The sequence below is a fragment of the Nannobrachium achirus genome, assembly GCF_963921795.1.
Source record: "Nannobrachium achirus genome assembly, chromosome: 12".
NCBI classification, from domain to species: Eukaryota; Metazoa; Chordata; class Actinopteri; order Myctophiformes; family Myctophidae; genus Nannobrachium; species Nannobrachium achirus.
The window spans coordinates 61,287,785-61,303,463 of record NC_137832.1 but is presented as its reverse complement, the minus strand read 5'-3'; the positions used below and the strand labels follow the sequence as shown (position 1 = coordinate 61,303,463).

Sequence of the window (15,679 nt, the reverse complement as noted above, 5' to 3'; positions counted from 1 at the left end):
ACACAGACACACACACGGAGTTTCCTTCCCTCCTAGCAGCAGAACACAGGCTAAACAACTATATTTGTAGCCACAACTCCAAAATGTTTCTTAAGAGAGGAATATAGGCATACTACTTGATGTTTACCCCCCAAAAGAGCATGTAGAAAGGTAATTGCTCTCTCACGGTTCTCTCTCTCTCTCTCTCTCTCTCTCTCTCTCTCTCTCTCTCTCTCTCTCTCTCTCTCTCTCTCTCTCTCTCTCTCTCTCTCGCACACACACACGCGCACGCACACGCTGCGAAGTGAGAAAGCAGTCGGAGCTTTCTTTTCACTGCATTTTCTTCTACTGTTTGTGTGAATATAATTATAAGGCAATGGTTTAATCCAGAGTGATCATCTCGCAGCCACCACATTGAATCATACCAAATCAGTGGTGGGAAAAGTACTAACATTCTTTACTTAAGTGAAAGTATCAATATTGCAACATAGATGTACTCTGTTACAAGTAAAAGTCCAGAATTCAAAATGTACTTGAATAAAAGTATGAAAGTATTGGCATCAAAAAGTACTTAAAGTACCAAAAGTAAAAGTACTAAATGTTTGAAAATAGCCGATCTACAAGCTCACAACGCTATGAACTTGTAGATCGGCTATTTTCAAATAGCCTAGGTATAAAACAGGGAAATAATAGATTAATGTATGTTTTACAATATATATTTACAAAACTGTACTTAAGTACTGTACTTAAGTAAATGTACTTACTTTACACCACTGTACCAAATACAACAAGATCGCAGGACGGAGAGTGAATAGAACGTTCTGGGAACTAGCAGCAACAAGGGAAAGCTGGCAACGCACAGATTTTTGGCTCATAAACGATATAGCAGGAATTATGTTAAACTAGTAGAATAGCAGGTGGCTCTGAAACTAGCCACTGTTTTGGGAGTTTCTGTACCCAGAGAAGGCACAAAATGTACCATCAAGGCTGTAATGGGTCCATTTGGTTACACTGATTTGAAGGCTGTTGGCTGGGAAGGAGGTAGGAGAAACGGCTTTTAGATTTAATATCATGGAAAATTGTTCACAGTTGCTCAATCTTTCTTTTGTTTGGAGTGTTGTTGTAACCCCAAGAGGCCACCAATGGAACCAAATGGACCCTTTCTGTATTAGTTGAGTACAAAGAGACCCAAATTGAAGCACTAAAGCTTTCTTGTGGTCCTTTCAGTTGACCTTATCATTGAACAGTTCTGTTCGGTACCCTCAATCAATCGTCAAATAGGGTGCAATATTAATAGGTCAGCATTCATTTTATTGTCTCCTCCTACTGTTGGTGTGAATATATAAATATATATATATATATATATATAGTTTATTGGGAAGGGGGGTCATGCATTTTCCTCAAGTCACACAGGGGGGACCACAAAAAAATATCTTAAGGCTTTGGGGGGACCAAGCAAAAAAAAAAAAAAGATATCACCTGTCAACCAGCACCCCCTAGTGGGTAAATAACGTACACTCCCTTAGTCGTTATTTTTGTCTCGGATTTGTTGAAAATAGCGAGGGACAGAAAATGCTCTGGGGGCAGATTCTCCTCTGCCTACAAAATGATGTCACGGCTTAAAAGCCCCTAAGAAGGCATTGTTTGGACATGCGCACCTCTCTCTCTCTCCCTCAAACCCTCTCTCGCACTTTATTTACAGAATATAAAAGATACACCTAAAAAAGTACCACATCAACATTTCCATAACTTGTTAACCGAAAATATTACTCCGTAACGTTTCATTCGGTTCTATGGTGTAATGGTTAGCACTTTGGACTTTGAATCCAGCGATCCGAGTTCAAGTCTCGGTAGAACCTTATTTTGGATTTGTTTCTCTGACAAAAGCTTAGATGGACCAGAGCTAACAAAAGCCATACGTATGAGGATCTGTGGAAGATTCCGTCGATTGCGTTCAATACATTTAGTTAAGTGACAGTGACCATCATGGTTCTAAAAATCTCCAACCTGCTGCTAAACAGGTTGCCACAATGTTACTGAAATCAGATTAAGGAAAGTAGTTATTTTCTGTGTTGATTTCTTGTTTTTATAAACACAAAAGATGCAACCAATCTGCGCATGATATGATAATAAGATCTCGGTGATATAGAATTTTCGCAAAGTAAGGTCCTACCGAGATTTGAACTCGGATCGCAGGATTCAGAGTCCTGAGTGCTAACCATTACACCATAGAACCTACTGTCCTCTATAGTCATTCAATTGCTATTATAGATCTTGTCCCTCTTGTGGCCATGTGACATCACTTCTGACATGATGTAGGTATAGAGGAACCACTCTTAACAGCTTGGTTTTGCTTCTCTCTGACATCACGCTCTGGCTTAGCCTGATTTCAGACTCAGTGCTATTCCGCTCAGAGAGTGGGCGGGTCTATGGGCTGGAGCCAGGCAAGCAGCAAGCTCTGGCTTTATGTCCCTTTTAAGCCCATATATTTTATGCCCATGGTCGACAATGTGATGTCAGAACATGCCCATATATGGGCATTCCCAGACCACACTTGCAAATTCATTACGTCCTTGTCCGTTCTATGCCCATATATGGAGATCCCTGTCCCGATGCCATCAATATTAAGGGCATATCTGGGAATGGGAGAGTGTTTTCTGCTGGTGTTTCAGTCCGAGTGTATCAAAGGGTGCGTTTGGAAATGCGCACCGAGTGTGTGCTCAGTGTAGTGAGTGCCTAAACCCAACCCTAATCCTAACCCTAACCTCAGTAAAACTATGCCTAAACCCAACCCTAACCCTAACCCTAACCTCAGTAAAACTAAGCCTAAAAGTTAAAACTAACCCTAACCAGACCCAGTGCGCATTTCCGAATGCACCCTTTGATACACTCGGACTGAAACACCAGCAGAAAACACTTTCCCATCTGGGAATGCCCATATTTGGTAATGCCCATATATGGGCATGTTCTGCCAATCTCAACAGGCACTGTTGAGATTGGGTAACTGGTCCGATATACATCACTGGCCAGATAGCCCAGTGATGCGACCTCGCCCTGAGGCGTCTTACTACTAGTATTCTGAGTTCTAATGAGCAAGCTCAGTGTGTATTCTTATTCATCCAATAAAGACCTACAATACTATACAAGACATCATCAATAATAGGAGCAGTAAAAGTATATTTACAGAAAAACTGTGGCAGTGAATGTCTTTAAGCAAGTTAACAGTGGATCACTGTAGAGCTGCACAGGGGTTTAAGTGCACCTGTGTTTAAAAGTAAATGAGATTAGCACCATGCAGATCAGATGGTTGTCTTGGTAGATCAAGGTTGATGTAGGCCTAGTGATGACCACAGCCCTCCTATCTATCAAACAGTCGACGTGTCGTGCTCATCTCTCTTCCAGTCATTCTGGTGATTATCATGGGTGGCTGACAGCCTTCAGTCAGAGGAAGACATTATTAAAGCTAATAATAAGCACTAACGAACACCATGCAGCCGGGAGGTTTGATGACAGTAGATGATACACTTCTATTTCTGTTTTCACTTCAAACTGCTTTATTCATAGTCAGTCAGTTATTTAAGTCAGTCAGTCAGTCAGCCAGTCAGCCAGACAGACAGACACGCAGACACACACACACACACACAGACAGTCTGAGTCTGTGAGGGCCTCAGTGATGATTTTACCAAATGATGGTAATTAATAGTTGAGTGTTTTAATCCTTTGGGGGGGGGGGGGGGGGGGGGGATGAGGCTGTCAATGATGTTGTTTGACTGACAACTTTATATCCTTTCTTCCTGTCAAGATGGGAAGTTGAGCAGGAAGTATAAATGAGTTGTGACAGGAGCTGATGGGATGACAGACAGCCAGCCTCTGTCTTCTCATCCTGTGTCTCTACCTTCTTCCCTTCTTCACTCCCTCCAGGGGCGTCACAAGGGGGGGGGGGGGGGGGGGGGACTGAGTTACTAGGGCCCAAGGTGAGGGGCCTTAATTATTTTGGTGCTTTAACTATTGAAATATACAAGCTCACAGCGCGGCAGATGGTTGTCTTGGTAGAGTGCCGAGCTCCCAACTTAAGCAAAAACAAATTTCACCCACTGTTTTACACCTGTAAACCTGAGATGTGACAATAAAGTTGATTTCTGATATAATACCAGAACATTCTGTGAAAATAGCAGAGCATTTGGGGAAAAGTAACAAAATCTGTACAAACTCTTTGCAAACAAAAAAAAACAAAAATCAATACTTTACTATGTGAAATAGACAGCTTTATTTATTTACTTATGTATTTATTTCACTCATTGAACATTGATAGTAGAAGTGGTCGTCTGTTCTTTAGCTCCTCTGCACTCCAGTGGAGGAGGTTCTTCTGTCCAACAGTTTGCTCTCTAGACTCTCAAACACAGTGTGTGGCTCCTGGTCAGCATTCACCGGCACTGCATCTACAAACAGAGACTACACATAAACACAAATACACACACACATACATACAAATTAATTCTGCAGTCATCTGTTATTGTGTTATACTGGACAGACTTGTACATACGATACACAGTAACACACACATATACACATAGCGCCCCTCCAAAAATGGTCGAAATGGCCTTGCAGGCCTGCAATGCTGTTATTTTGGTGTTCACCTTTGTTGCTTGGTTCATTGAATGATTGCACTCTCCACAGTAATAAGGAAAAGAAAAAATCACACCCGTGTGAACTGAGCGGTGGTTTACCCACCTCATATGTGTACCGATTTTTGTGACATTTGAAGAAAATATGTAGGAAAAGGAGCAAAAAGTGTGTTTTGGAGAAAATTCAAGATGGCGGAAAATCTATCCTGGCGCAAATGGGCGTGGCCTATAGATGCGTCTTGACCCAAGGAATCCAGCGAAAAAAGAATTTTAATTTTCCGATCTACGGTTCAAGAGTTACGGGGCAGAACGCAAAGTGGGCCGTTATAGCGCCACCATGAGGCCGAGTGATGTAATTATTTGTGGATTAATTCTTAAAATCATTATGAATCTCCTCTCCGAGGTTTGAAACTGTAGCTCCTATGGTTTACGAGAGAAAAATACTTGAAAGTGATTTCTTGCATTGTCCCATTATAAGTCAATGGGGACAATTAAGCGTCGTTTTTTGCCGATTACGTCGGCATGGTAAGGCGGATCGGAACGAAAGGTAATAGCACACCATTCCCGGCCGAGCCGCACATTTTGATGTATATATTGCGCGAGTGGCGTAAATGGTGCGGCACTAGTTACGCGCCGAAGTTTAGGCTACATACAGACACGGACGGACGGACGGAGACCCGCACACACGGCCACGTATAGGAGCGTTGTGACCACCGCTCAAAAAACAACACATATTGGCCATTTTTTACACTTTGTTAATTTTAAGCTCAGTGTCAGGGAAGCCCAAGACGAGAGTAAATGCCAGCAGGACAGTATTGCAAGCCATTTTGGCAACATTTTGGTTGGCGCTACCCACACGTTTGGCTGCGTAATGCCCAATGCTTACAACCTGTACCTTGTTGTAAAGGTGACGAATCAACGATGAAAATGATATAAAACACAATACAAATTGGTATTATTAAAGGGGAGATATAATGGACCGAAGTCACGTTTTCCTTCTTTTTGAGTTTATATTTCTATTATACTGCCATACATACAAAGCAAATGTTGGTGTGCTTATTTGTTACATTTGGTGTCTAGTACTGTCTACTGTATATTTCAAGGAAAGGCATTCATTGTTGTCTGAGCATTTAATCAACAGTCGCAGTCCTATGGGAAGTTTCTGCTCCACCATATTTGTCTCACCACTAAAATCCACTAAACATCACAAGCAAGGTACTATATAATTTCTTTCATCAGAAACCACAAAAAAGAAGGAGAAAAGGCTGACAACTAACGTTTCTGACAGCAAGCAATACCACGCTCCCCCATGCAAACTGTAATTTGCACAATTTGTGTAAGAACTTGTATACAGTAGTCCCACTATTTCCCAACTGTGTCACCAGGTCTGGTCCTGTGTAGTTTTAGTTTTTGCCACTAGATGCCCTTTTCCCCTATCCTTCGGTCTCAAACATTTTCATGTCAAGGACCTTCAAATGAATATCGTTGCTGACGGGCAGAAACCTCATATCTCCATATTTTAACTTTTTGTATTTTTTCCGCCCTACTTGATCATACTAAGGCTCACACAAAATCATCAAGAGTATCAGATCTGCTACTTTTGAATTTTAATCCTGAAAAGTAACAGTTTTGGAGGTTTTCTACTTACGATAAGTATTTGGACGCATTTCAGAAGATTTTGTGCTAGTGTGGCCCCCATAAGAGATTTGTCAACTCATATTTCAAAAATGTTTGGTAATAAAAGATCAAGAAGCTCACAACGATTGTGTCCATTAAATTCTATTTTATAATTTTCTTTATGAATAAACGGTATGGGAATTTGATGAACATAAGCCTGCCCTCAGCGGGATAAGCTTGGTCAATGACACACGCACACATGTGTGTGTCTGTGTATGTTACCTTCAGTGGAGCAGTGTTAGTCCAGTAGTCTGTCAGTCTGCCTTTGACCACTTCACGTGTGTCTTTAGGGCTGGTCTGGAGTCTGTTCTGAACCTCTGGAGGAGCTGGGCGATACACAGAGTGGTACCTGACCAACACAAGGAAGGTTTTTTGTTATCAATTGTTTTTTTATTTTGTTCAAAACATGAATGAAACATGTACACAAATACAATATGAATAAAATAAGAAAAAATAAAAACACTAGATGAAATAATGAACATAGAGGACTAGTTTAGTTTAGATTAGATTTGTTTATTCGAGTTTGTTCTAATACAGTTTTGATTTAGTGTTGTCTAGTTTAGATATGTTTATATTAGTTTACTTTCAGCTTAGTTTGGTTTAAGAAAGTGAAATTGGCAGCTAGACAGTGTAGGGGAGACACAGGAGGGGTTACTTTAATGGGATGTGATAGACAGACAGACAGACAGACAGACAGACAGACAGACAGACAGACAGACAGACAGACAGACAGACAGACAGACAGACAGACAGACAGACAGACCTCTCTCCACTGACTGGGTCCGTCGTTCTCAGGGTCAGCCTCTCCATGGCAACATCGTCTGTCATCTCAAGAAAGAAAACTCTACAGAGGATAGAACACATTTACAACACTGTATGTCACAATATATTCACAAGGTCTCGTCCTGTCCATGCCAGTCTTTTTAAACCTGTGATCATGATGAATGCTGAATACACAACACCACTAGAAAGGTGCAATTCTGGCAAATTGCAGGTGTGGTTGCACTGACGTGAGTCACGAGGAATCCACAGGGAACTGAATTATGTCTTACCATTTATTTATTTTTTTCTTCTTCTTTTCATTCTTCTCTGTAACTTTAAAAACTTAAACTGCTGTGCTTCCCCCTTAGGATAAAAATCTATCTGTATTGTGATGGCATGTGAAGCATGACAACAGTGACAACATTGTGTGAAGCACGACCAAATGCTTCACCTTTCTTTTGTGCAAAGGGTAACAAAAAGCAGGTACACTTTGTTGGCAAAAGATTCTCGGACCGAGAACAATAGTGTGTTGCCTATAGCAACTACACTAATAAACAAAACAATACCATGGTCTTTAAGCAAGTACTGGACTGAAAGGGTCGCTATTACTTCTTCTACTGTAGTAGTAGTAGTAGTAAGTGTACCTGCTGGGTATATAGTTGCTCTGGTTAAGTTTCTCAGCCTGTTGTTGATCTCTAGGGAAGCCGTGGAGAACCCAGCCTCTGGAGCAACAGTCCAGTCTGCTCAGACGCTCTGTCAGGATCTGCAAGACCAGGCTGTCTGGAACTACAGCATTATTTATCAATCAATCATTACCACTCATCAATAACACCCCTGTCAGGGTCTGAGGCACCGTGATGATCACAATCATACTGTAGCATGTTTCAGGTCAAGTCAATTCTACCTAAAAACTATCATTGCTGTCGGGCAGAAACCTCCTATTTTTGAGCGGTGGTCACAACGCTCCTATACGTGGCCGTGTGTGTGGGTCTGTCTGTCTGTCTGTCTGTCTGTATGCGTGTCTGTCTGTATGTAGCCTGTATGTAGTACCTTTTGTGACCACACATGTTAAGGGAGGGGCGCTGTTGTTCAGGCCAGGCCAGGCCAGACACCCACCCACCCACACACACACACACACACACACACACACACACACACACACACACACACACACACACAATATATATATATTTGTTTTGCTGTTGCGCAGCCTCCACGACCACCGCTCAGTTCACACGGGTGTGATTTTTTATTTATGTTTTGGTAAATTAACGTTCTACTTACTTGATCATACTACAGCATCACACAAAAGCATAAAAAAAGTAGTAGATCTAAAAGCTCGAAATGCGGCATGAAGCTTGTAGATCTGCTACTTTTGAATTTGAATCATAAAAAGTAACTGTTTTGGACAGTTGTTCATGTGTTCATTTGTATTATTTATGGTGTTGATTGTAATGATGTACTACCGTATGCTCTGTTTTGTATGTTACTTGCTTTTTACGTTGGGGACAGAGGATGATAATTAGCATCTCTTGCTAAATCCTATATCTTTACAGTGCATTTTATGTTGTATATTAAATACATATTGTCCCTCTCAAATAAAACAATTAAATAAAATGTACATACTGTATACAATTAATACGTTTTACAGTAAGTACCACATTCAGTTAATAGTGTTATGTATGAATGGGAATAGTCTTCTTACGTAAATATACAAATAATAGTATAATTTATTGTACATATAGATAGTTGTGCTACTGTATAGTAATATGTTCAAATGATTGATGGTGTTATGATTGATTTATCTGAACGTTACGTTATAAAAGGAAAATACAAGTAAGCTGAAATAACATGTCAAGGATAAGAAAACACAATAAAGTCAAAGACTTATTTCCATACGTACACGTACATACCGGTACAGCTAATAGTGTTATATATATACCGGTCAAATATACTGTACATAATTCTTTCTAATAAGCAGTCATGCAAACTGCTGTATTTTAAGGGTAGTTTTCATGTGTTTTTGTGTTACATTTTGATCTGCTGTCTTGTGTTCCATTTCATCAGGATTCTATTCATGTTGACTGTGACCAACCAACCAACAGTACCCTCTGGGAGCCATTAAAGCTCCGTCTATCTTATCTCACACAGTTCAACGGCGAGTTCATACAGTGTGTGTGTGTGTGTGTGTGTGTGTGTGTGTGTGTGTGTGTGTGTGTGTGTGTGTGTGTGTGTGTGTGTGTGTGTGTGTGTGTGTGTGTGCGCGCTGTGAGGTATATATGGTTTGTGAACAGAATGATTATACAGCCTTTGAAGTTCAATCAGACTGTTAATATCAGCCTGTTAGGACGCACATAAACGTGTGTGTGTGTGTGTGTGTGTGTGTGTGTGTGTGTGTGTGTGTGTGTGTGTGTGTGTGTGTGTGTGTGTGTGTGTGTGTGTGTGTGTGTGTGTGTGTGCGTGCGTGTGTGCGTGCGTGCGTGCGTGCGTGTGTGAGAGTGAGAGAGAGATAGTGTGTGGAGGTTCTTGTTAGCCATCCAGACTTCACTGTTAAAATCAACATTGTCCCTGTTTAACACAAAGACTGTGATCACACACACACACACACACACACACACACACACACACACACACACACACACACACACACACACACACACACACACACACACACACACACACACACACACACACACACACACACACACACACACACACATCGTTGCTTTGATGATGAAGAGGCTGTCAAACACTCTCCAGAGTGAAGCTGTCACCATGACGACAGGGAGATAGAGAGAAAAAACACAAAGTGATAATAAAGAGATGGATGGATGGATGGATGGATGGATGGATGGATGGATGGATGCATGGATGGATGGATGGATGGATGGATGGAAGGATGGATGGATGGATGGATGGATGGATGGATGGATGGATGGATGGATGGATGGATGGATGCAGGGGCAGGAGCCAGGAGGGGACATTAATGTATTTTATCTTTCTAATCAAATTTGGCTCATTGCTGAGACAATGCTCTGGCAATTTAAAGGCCCGCTGACACGCCCCGAAATTATAATAGTATATGATACAGTAGGTGACGTGGTCTCTCTGAAAACGGTCTGAAACAGTCTGAAACTCATGTCACAGTGTAATCTGCCCCTCGCTCCCCAACAACAGCTGACCAGTACAGTAAGTAGTCTAAGTACAGTCAATTAATGTGATTGGCTTATAATTGCGCGTTCCCACAATGACATCATAAAAATATTAACTCATATTTTAAGATGACTTTTTAAAGTGACAGTACCCCTTTAAATATTGTACACCTAACGTGCCACTGTGCGTAGAATTTACTGTGTGCTCGCAGCACGTTTGGAAAGATCCAATATATATCAATGATATCGCCTACACCAGGCTCACGGATAGCGCAAGCTGTAAAATATACGCATGCTGTAAAAATAGGATTGGTTCTATTTTGTACACTCCTCAGGTCTCCCTCACAAATACTCCCTCCTTGGTGTAGCCAGGGGCCTTTCGCATTTACATTTTAGTCCGGCCGTAATGTATGTTCATAGGTTCGGGATTTGTAGTGCGCCCCCCATTCAGTTATTACACTGGCCCTGGGTAAAATGTCTGTGTGCCTGCGTGCGAGCGAGTGTGTGAGGGTGTGTTACCTCTTTGTTCAGTCTCTATGTAAGGTTTGACCAGTCCTCCCAGCCTGGAATCATCTGCTGCTGCTGACTTTAACAACTGCCCACAACACACTAAAACACAACATAGATAACCATTTAAAAAACACAATATGTATGACGTGCAATTCATCTAAAAGTTACCAGCATAGCACATACAGTATACTGTAGGTAAAGAGCCATGGTGCAATCCTTAAAAGGTTACGAGCAGAGTTTAGTAAAGTGCCGTTGTGCACTTTTTCAAAAGTGCAATTACATCATGGCCAGTCAAGGGGGCACATAACACGAGTGTTGTAGAAACCCTTTTTGTCGCCACTCGCCACGGCTTCCTCTGGCCTTGGCAGCTATGCAAGCAGGTGTGTAACTGATGACAATCTGATCAACTGGAGGCAAGTCTACACCCACACACAACTAGGGATGGGACGATATGAACATTTCATGTCACGATTATTGTGACCAAAGAAATTGTGATTTACGATATTATCACGATAATCAATATATCCCCAACATCCATTATCCTGGGGAGGAACATTTGCCAAACAATAGCAGATCTTCAAGCTTGTAGATTGGCTATTTTTTGGCAAAGAGATTTGATAGAGAGTGAAAAAAAAGACTGTATCAACTATCAAGTACGTTATTTCCAGGTCTGTTTTACCAATTATCGAGGGTTTATATGCAGCTCAGCAAATAAATGGTTAATTGATCCCAGTGCATGACGGAGGATAATTTCACGATAAACTTAAATCTCCACAATATGATAATTGTGAGTGTTTTTTATCATGATAAATGATAATAACGATTATCATCCTATCCCTACACAAAACACAGACCGAGATACCAAGTAAAACTGCATTTGTACTTTTTATCCTACTATTCTTTAGCTTGAAGCGAGCCCACATTTGTTTCTTTAGGAACAATATTTTCGGGTTTACATTTGTATCTCTGCACCAATGATAAGGAGGGCTCAGACAGTTAAATAAAGGTTACTTAAAGGAGGACTTCACCACTTTTCAACCTGTCTTCATATAATTGGTCCTCACTAATGTTCATGATAAAATAGCACAATTTTTAAACAATATTTTTGAAAAAGATATTTAGATTTTTATTATCGTGAGAACAATGGCTTCCACTTAAACATTGCAACTTTTCAAGAATAGAAAGCCTGCAGTTTCTATTAGCTTGGATTCCCCATTGATGATGTCACTGGTGGATGGATTTGACCCGCCCACAGCTCTCCTATGAGACCCAGACTGAGTAGGAAAAAACATGTGCTATTTTATCATGAACATTAGTGAGGACCTATTATATGAAGACAGGTTGAAAAGTGGTGAAGTCCTCCTTTAAGTGTGTACTAACCGTTGACCATGTTGTATTTGTCAGAGAGCAGCGTTGCCTGATGACTCTTGCCAGAGCCAGGCGGTCCCAACAGGAGGATTCTGGGAGTGATGGGCGCCGCAGAGCGACCAGGAGTCAGCACCAAGTTCAGCACTGCCAACACATCATATAATGATATATATTTTTTTATTATTTATTTATTTTTTGCATCTTGGTTACTGATTTTCACCGATTTTCTGCTGCGGAATACGTTTTTAACGCTATTCTAGTATGTGGTGACTAGATGTGTGAGCCTCTCGACATTTAGGATGGGAAAAATATATTATAAATTAATTGACCACTATTTCAAATTGGGGGATACATTTTTTTCTTTTTTTTACTTAAAATGCATATCGGTTCATAATATCGGTAATCGGCTTCTTTGATCACGACTTATCGATATCGAAATCGAACACGAAAATCCCATATCGGTCGACCCCTAGCATAAACGTAAGGTCTGCGCGGCACACAGAAAGATGCGCAAGAGCATCAAACCACTCCATTCCCATTGAAATGCATTGGTAACAATCCACCCTCATGGGTAGAATAAAAGTGCAGTGTGACTGTGCCCTTACACAAGTTATCATACAGTATGTGTCAAATGTATTTGAAAGATCTTTTGAAAATAGACCAAGTTTAAATAGGGCTGAAGTGGTTAATGTAAGTTTTGTAATAATAATCAGCATCTACAAAGTACAGTATCTAGTAAGTAAAGTTTTCAAATAATTGTAGTTGAGTACCAGTAAGACTCCCTAATCGGGAGATAAGCGACCGTAGGTCGCTTATCTCCACAAATAGGGCAAAAATGGGTTTTTCCAAAATCTTCCTGATCCATGTTGATGACATGAGTGTAGACATGCTGTGTAGTGATTTTTGTGATTTTAGGGCAAAATCTGTAGGAGCAGTGTCCAAAAATGTGTTTTTAAAAATCGGCCTGAAGGTGGCGCTATATGGGACAGATTCATGTTGATGGGATGAGTGTAGACATACTTTGTAGCGATTTGCGTGATTTTAGGGCAAAAACTGTAGGAGCAGTGTCCAAAAATGTGTTTTAAAAATCGGCCTGAAGGTGGCGCTAGAAGAGGGCCATGTGAGAAATGAGGGGTGGGGTCTCCGCGTTGCCTTGGCGGACGAATAGGTACCGGCCCCGGCTCTCCCGGACGCTCCTAGCCCGAGTTACAGCATTTTATGTGAGCTGCAGTGGAGGGGGTCCTCCACTGGGGGCGCCACCACTTTTGCATCCGTTGTGGAGCACCAGGAGTGGGTGGTCCCCAGGAATTCCCCGTGAGCAGCCCCGTTGGGGTGGTCATTTGGTCATTTTTGCACATTTGGTCATTTTTTACACCTGGGGGTCCCCCAGGGACCTGGGGGTCCCTGAAGCTCCGGGGGTCCTTGGAGGTTGTAGTTTGGCAGGTAAGGAGTGTGTGTGCAAAATTTGGCATGGATGGGGGCAACGGTTGTGGAGATAAGAGCAGGGCAAAAGTGTGACGTGTGACGTGTGACGGACGGACGGAGAGACAGACAGACAGACAGACAGACAGACAGCCGGTGGAGGTTTTGGTAGTAAATGCGACCTACGGTCGCAAAAAGTACAATATGTTTCTCTGAAATGTAGTGTTGTAGATCGAAGTAAAAGTATAGAAAATTGGAAATACTCCAGTAAAATAAAAGTACCTAAAACTTTTATTTAACTACAGTACTTCAGTAAATGTACTTAGTTGCTTTACACCGTCGCACATTACAGTGTTTTACAATTGCTTACTTGCAGGGGCGTCACACCAAATTCTGGGCCCTGGGTACAAGGATTCACTGCGGGCCCCCCATGAATGTTAACTATTGAAAAATAGCAGATATACAAGCTCACAGCGCGGCACCGAGTGCCGCGCTGCGAGCTTGTAGATCTGCTATTTTTTTAATTTTTTGAAAATGTGTGCAAGAAACCCATGTCAGTGGTGCTCAAACCGTTTCATGTGAAGGACCCCCAAAATGATATGGATTTGGCCACGGACCCCCATCTCAAAATATTTAGTTCCAGGGACCCCCCCGGAAGCAAAATTTTAGTTACATATGTTCGCTTAAAAAATACATATTCAAAGATTTGCACACATTTTCACGACTTTTCAAAAATAGCAGATCTACAAGCTCGCAGCGCGGCGCCGCGCTGTGAGCTTGTAGATCTGCTATTTTTCAATAGCTACAGTTACTAGGGCCCCTCCACCTTGGGCCCTGGTAACTCAGTCCAACTTTCCTACCCCTTGTGACGCCCCTGCTTAGTTACTTGCATGACTCAAGAGTGCACCAATTCTCTTCTTCACCTAATCAGCTCAACAACAGTCTATGTGGATCAAACTGTGAATGATTTGTCGTTGCTTTGACACAAAACACATTCTAATGAAGATGAAAATTCACAAATTGTTTTCTGGCTCAAACTCCACCACCCGCAAAACAGTTAAACTGAAGTTCAAAGCCTTTCAACTGGACAGCAATTTTGCCGCATCACAAATACCATAATGAAATATTCAAACAAAAACAAAGTAGATATTATTGTTATGGAGACCAAACTGTTGTTTGAAGTTTTGTAAATGAGACCAACCACAGTTGGAGACCTAGAGTACAGTTACTACAGTATCCCTGGTGATTTCCATTTTATTAACATCTAAGGGCTTTTGATCATACGTTTACTTTAGACAATCCTTCAACAGGAACAGACGTCTGCCTAGGGCTGTCACGATAACATATCTAAGTTGACGAGTAATAGTCACACAATTGTAACGTAATTAACGATTTAACTTTGTTTTTGACATTGAACATTCATATGAATACAATTTGAAAAAATTGCACATTCAGGGCAGATAATGACAAATAACTTAAATATACAAATACATTTATGACAAATGTATTCATTTTCGAAGAAAATAAAAAAAGTAATGGAAACAGCAGATCTACCAGCTTACAACATGATGCATTTTAAGCTTGTAGTTCTGCTTTTGCTGCTATTTTTGGACAAATTTTGAAAATGTACAAAATATTTTCAACATGGAAAAGATTATGTAAAAACTAGAAATACTGTTCCTTCGAAACAGTGTGGGCTCGATTCCAACCCAACAAATAGGATACTTTAAGGTACTGTAAGGTACAGTACCCTACAGTATTGTACTGTACCTTACTATACTGTACTGCACCTTACTGTACTGTACTGTACTGTACTGTACTGTACTGTACTGTACTGTACTGTAACTTACTGTACTTTACTGTACTCTACTGTACTTTACCTTACTGTACTTTACTGTACTCTACTGTAACTTACTGTACTTTACTGTACTCTACTGTACCTTACTGTACTGTACTTTACTGTACTCTACTGTACCTTACTGTACTGTACCTTACTGTACTGTACTTAACTGTACTCTACTGTACCTTACTGTACTATACTGTACTGTACTCTACTATGCCGTACTGTAACTTACTGTACTGTACTCTACTGTACCTTACTATACTGTACTTTACTGTACTCTACTGTACCTTACTGTACTCTACTGTACTTTACTGTACTCTACTGTACCTTACTGTACTGTA

The 15,679-nt window shown here is 41.0% G+C and overlaps 1 protein-coding gene across 1 annotated transcript in view; it reads right to left on the bottom strand.

Annotated features, from left to right (window-relative positions):
• Positions 1 to 4,311: 4,311 nt before the first annotated feature.
• LOC308295771 (adenylate kinase 8-like) overlaps positions 4,312 to 15,679 on the bottom strand; it is a gene marked incomplete at both ends in the record, with an annotated part of 21,816 nt that continues 10,448 nt past the window's right edge. The window contains 6 exons of the mRNA XM_080738818.1: positions 4,312 to 4,431; positions 6,504 to 6,630; positions 7,045 to 7,125; positions 7,688 to 7,829; positions 10,715 to 10,804; positions 12,086 to 12,217. Coding sequence (XP_080594944.1) covers positions 4,312 to 4,431; positions 6,504 to 6,630; positions 7,045 to 7,125; positions 7,688 to 7,829; positions 10,715 to 10,804; positions 12,086 to 12,217 — 692 coding nt within the window. The remainder of the gene's footprint in view (positions 4,432 to 6,503; positions 6,631 to 7,044; positions 7,126 to 7,687; positions 7,830 to 10,714; positions 10,805 to 12,085; positions 12,218 to 15,679) is intronic.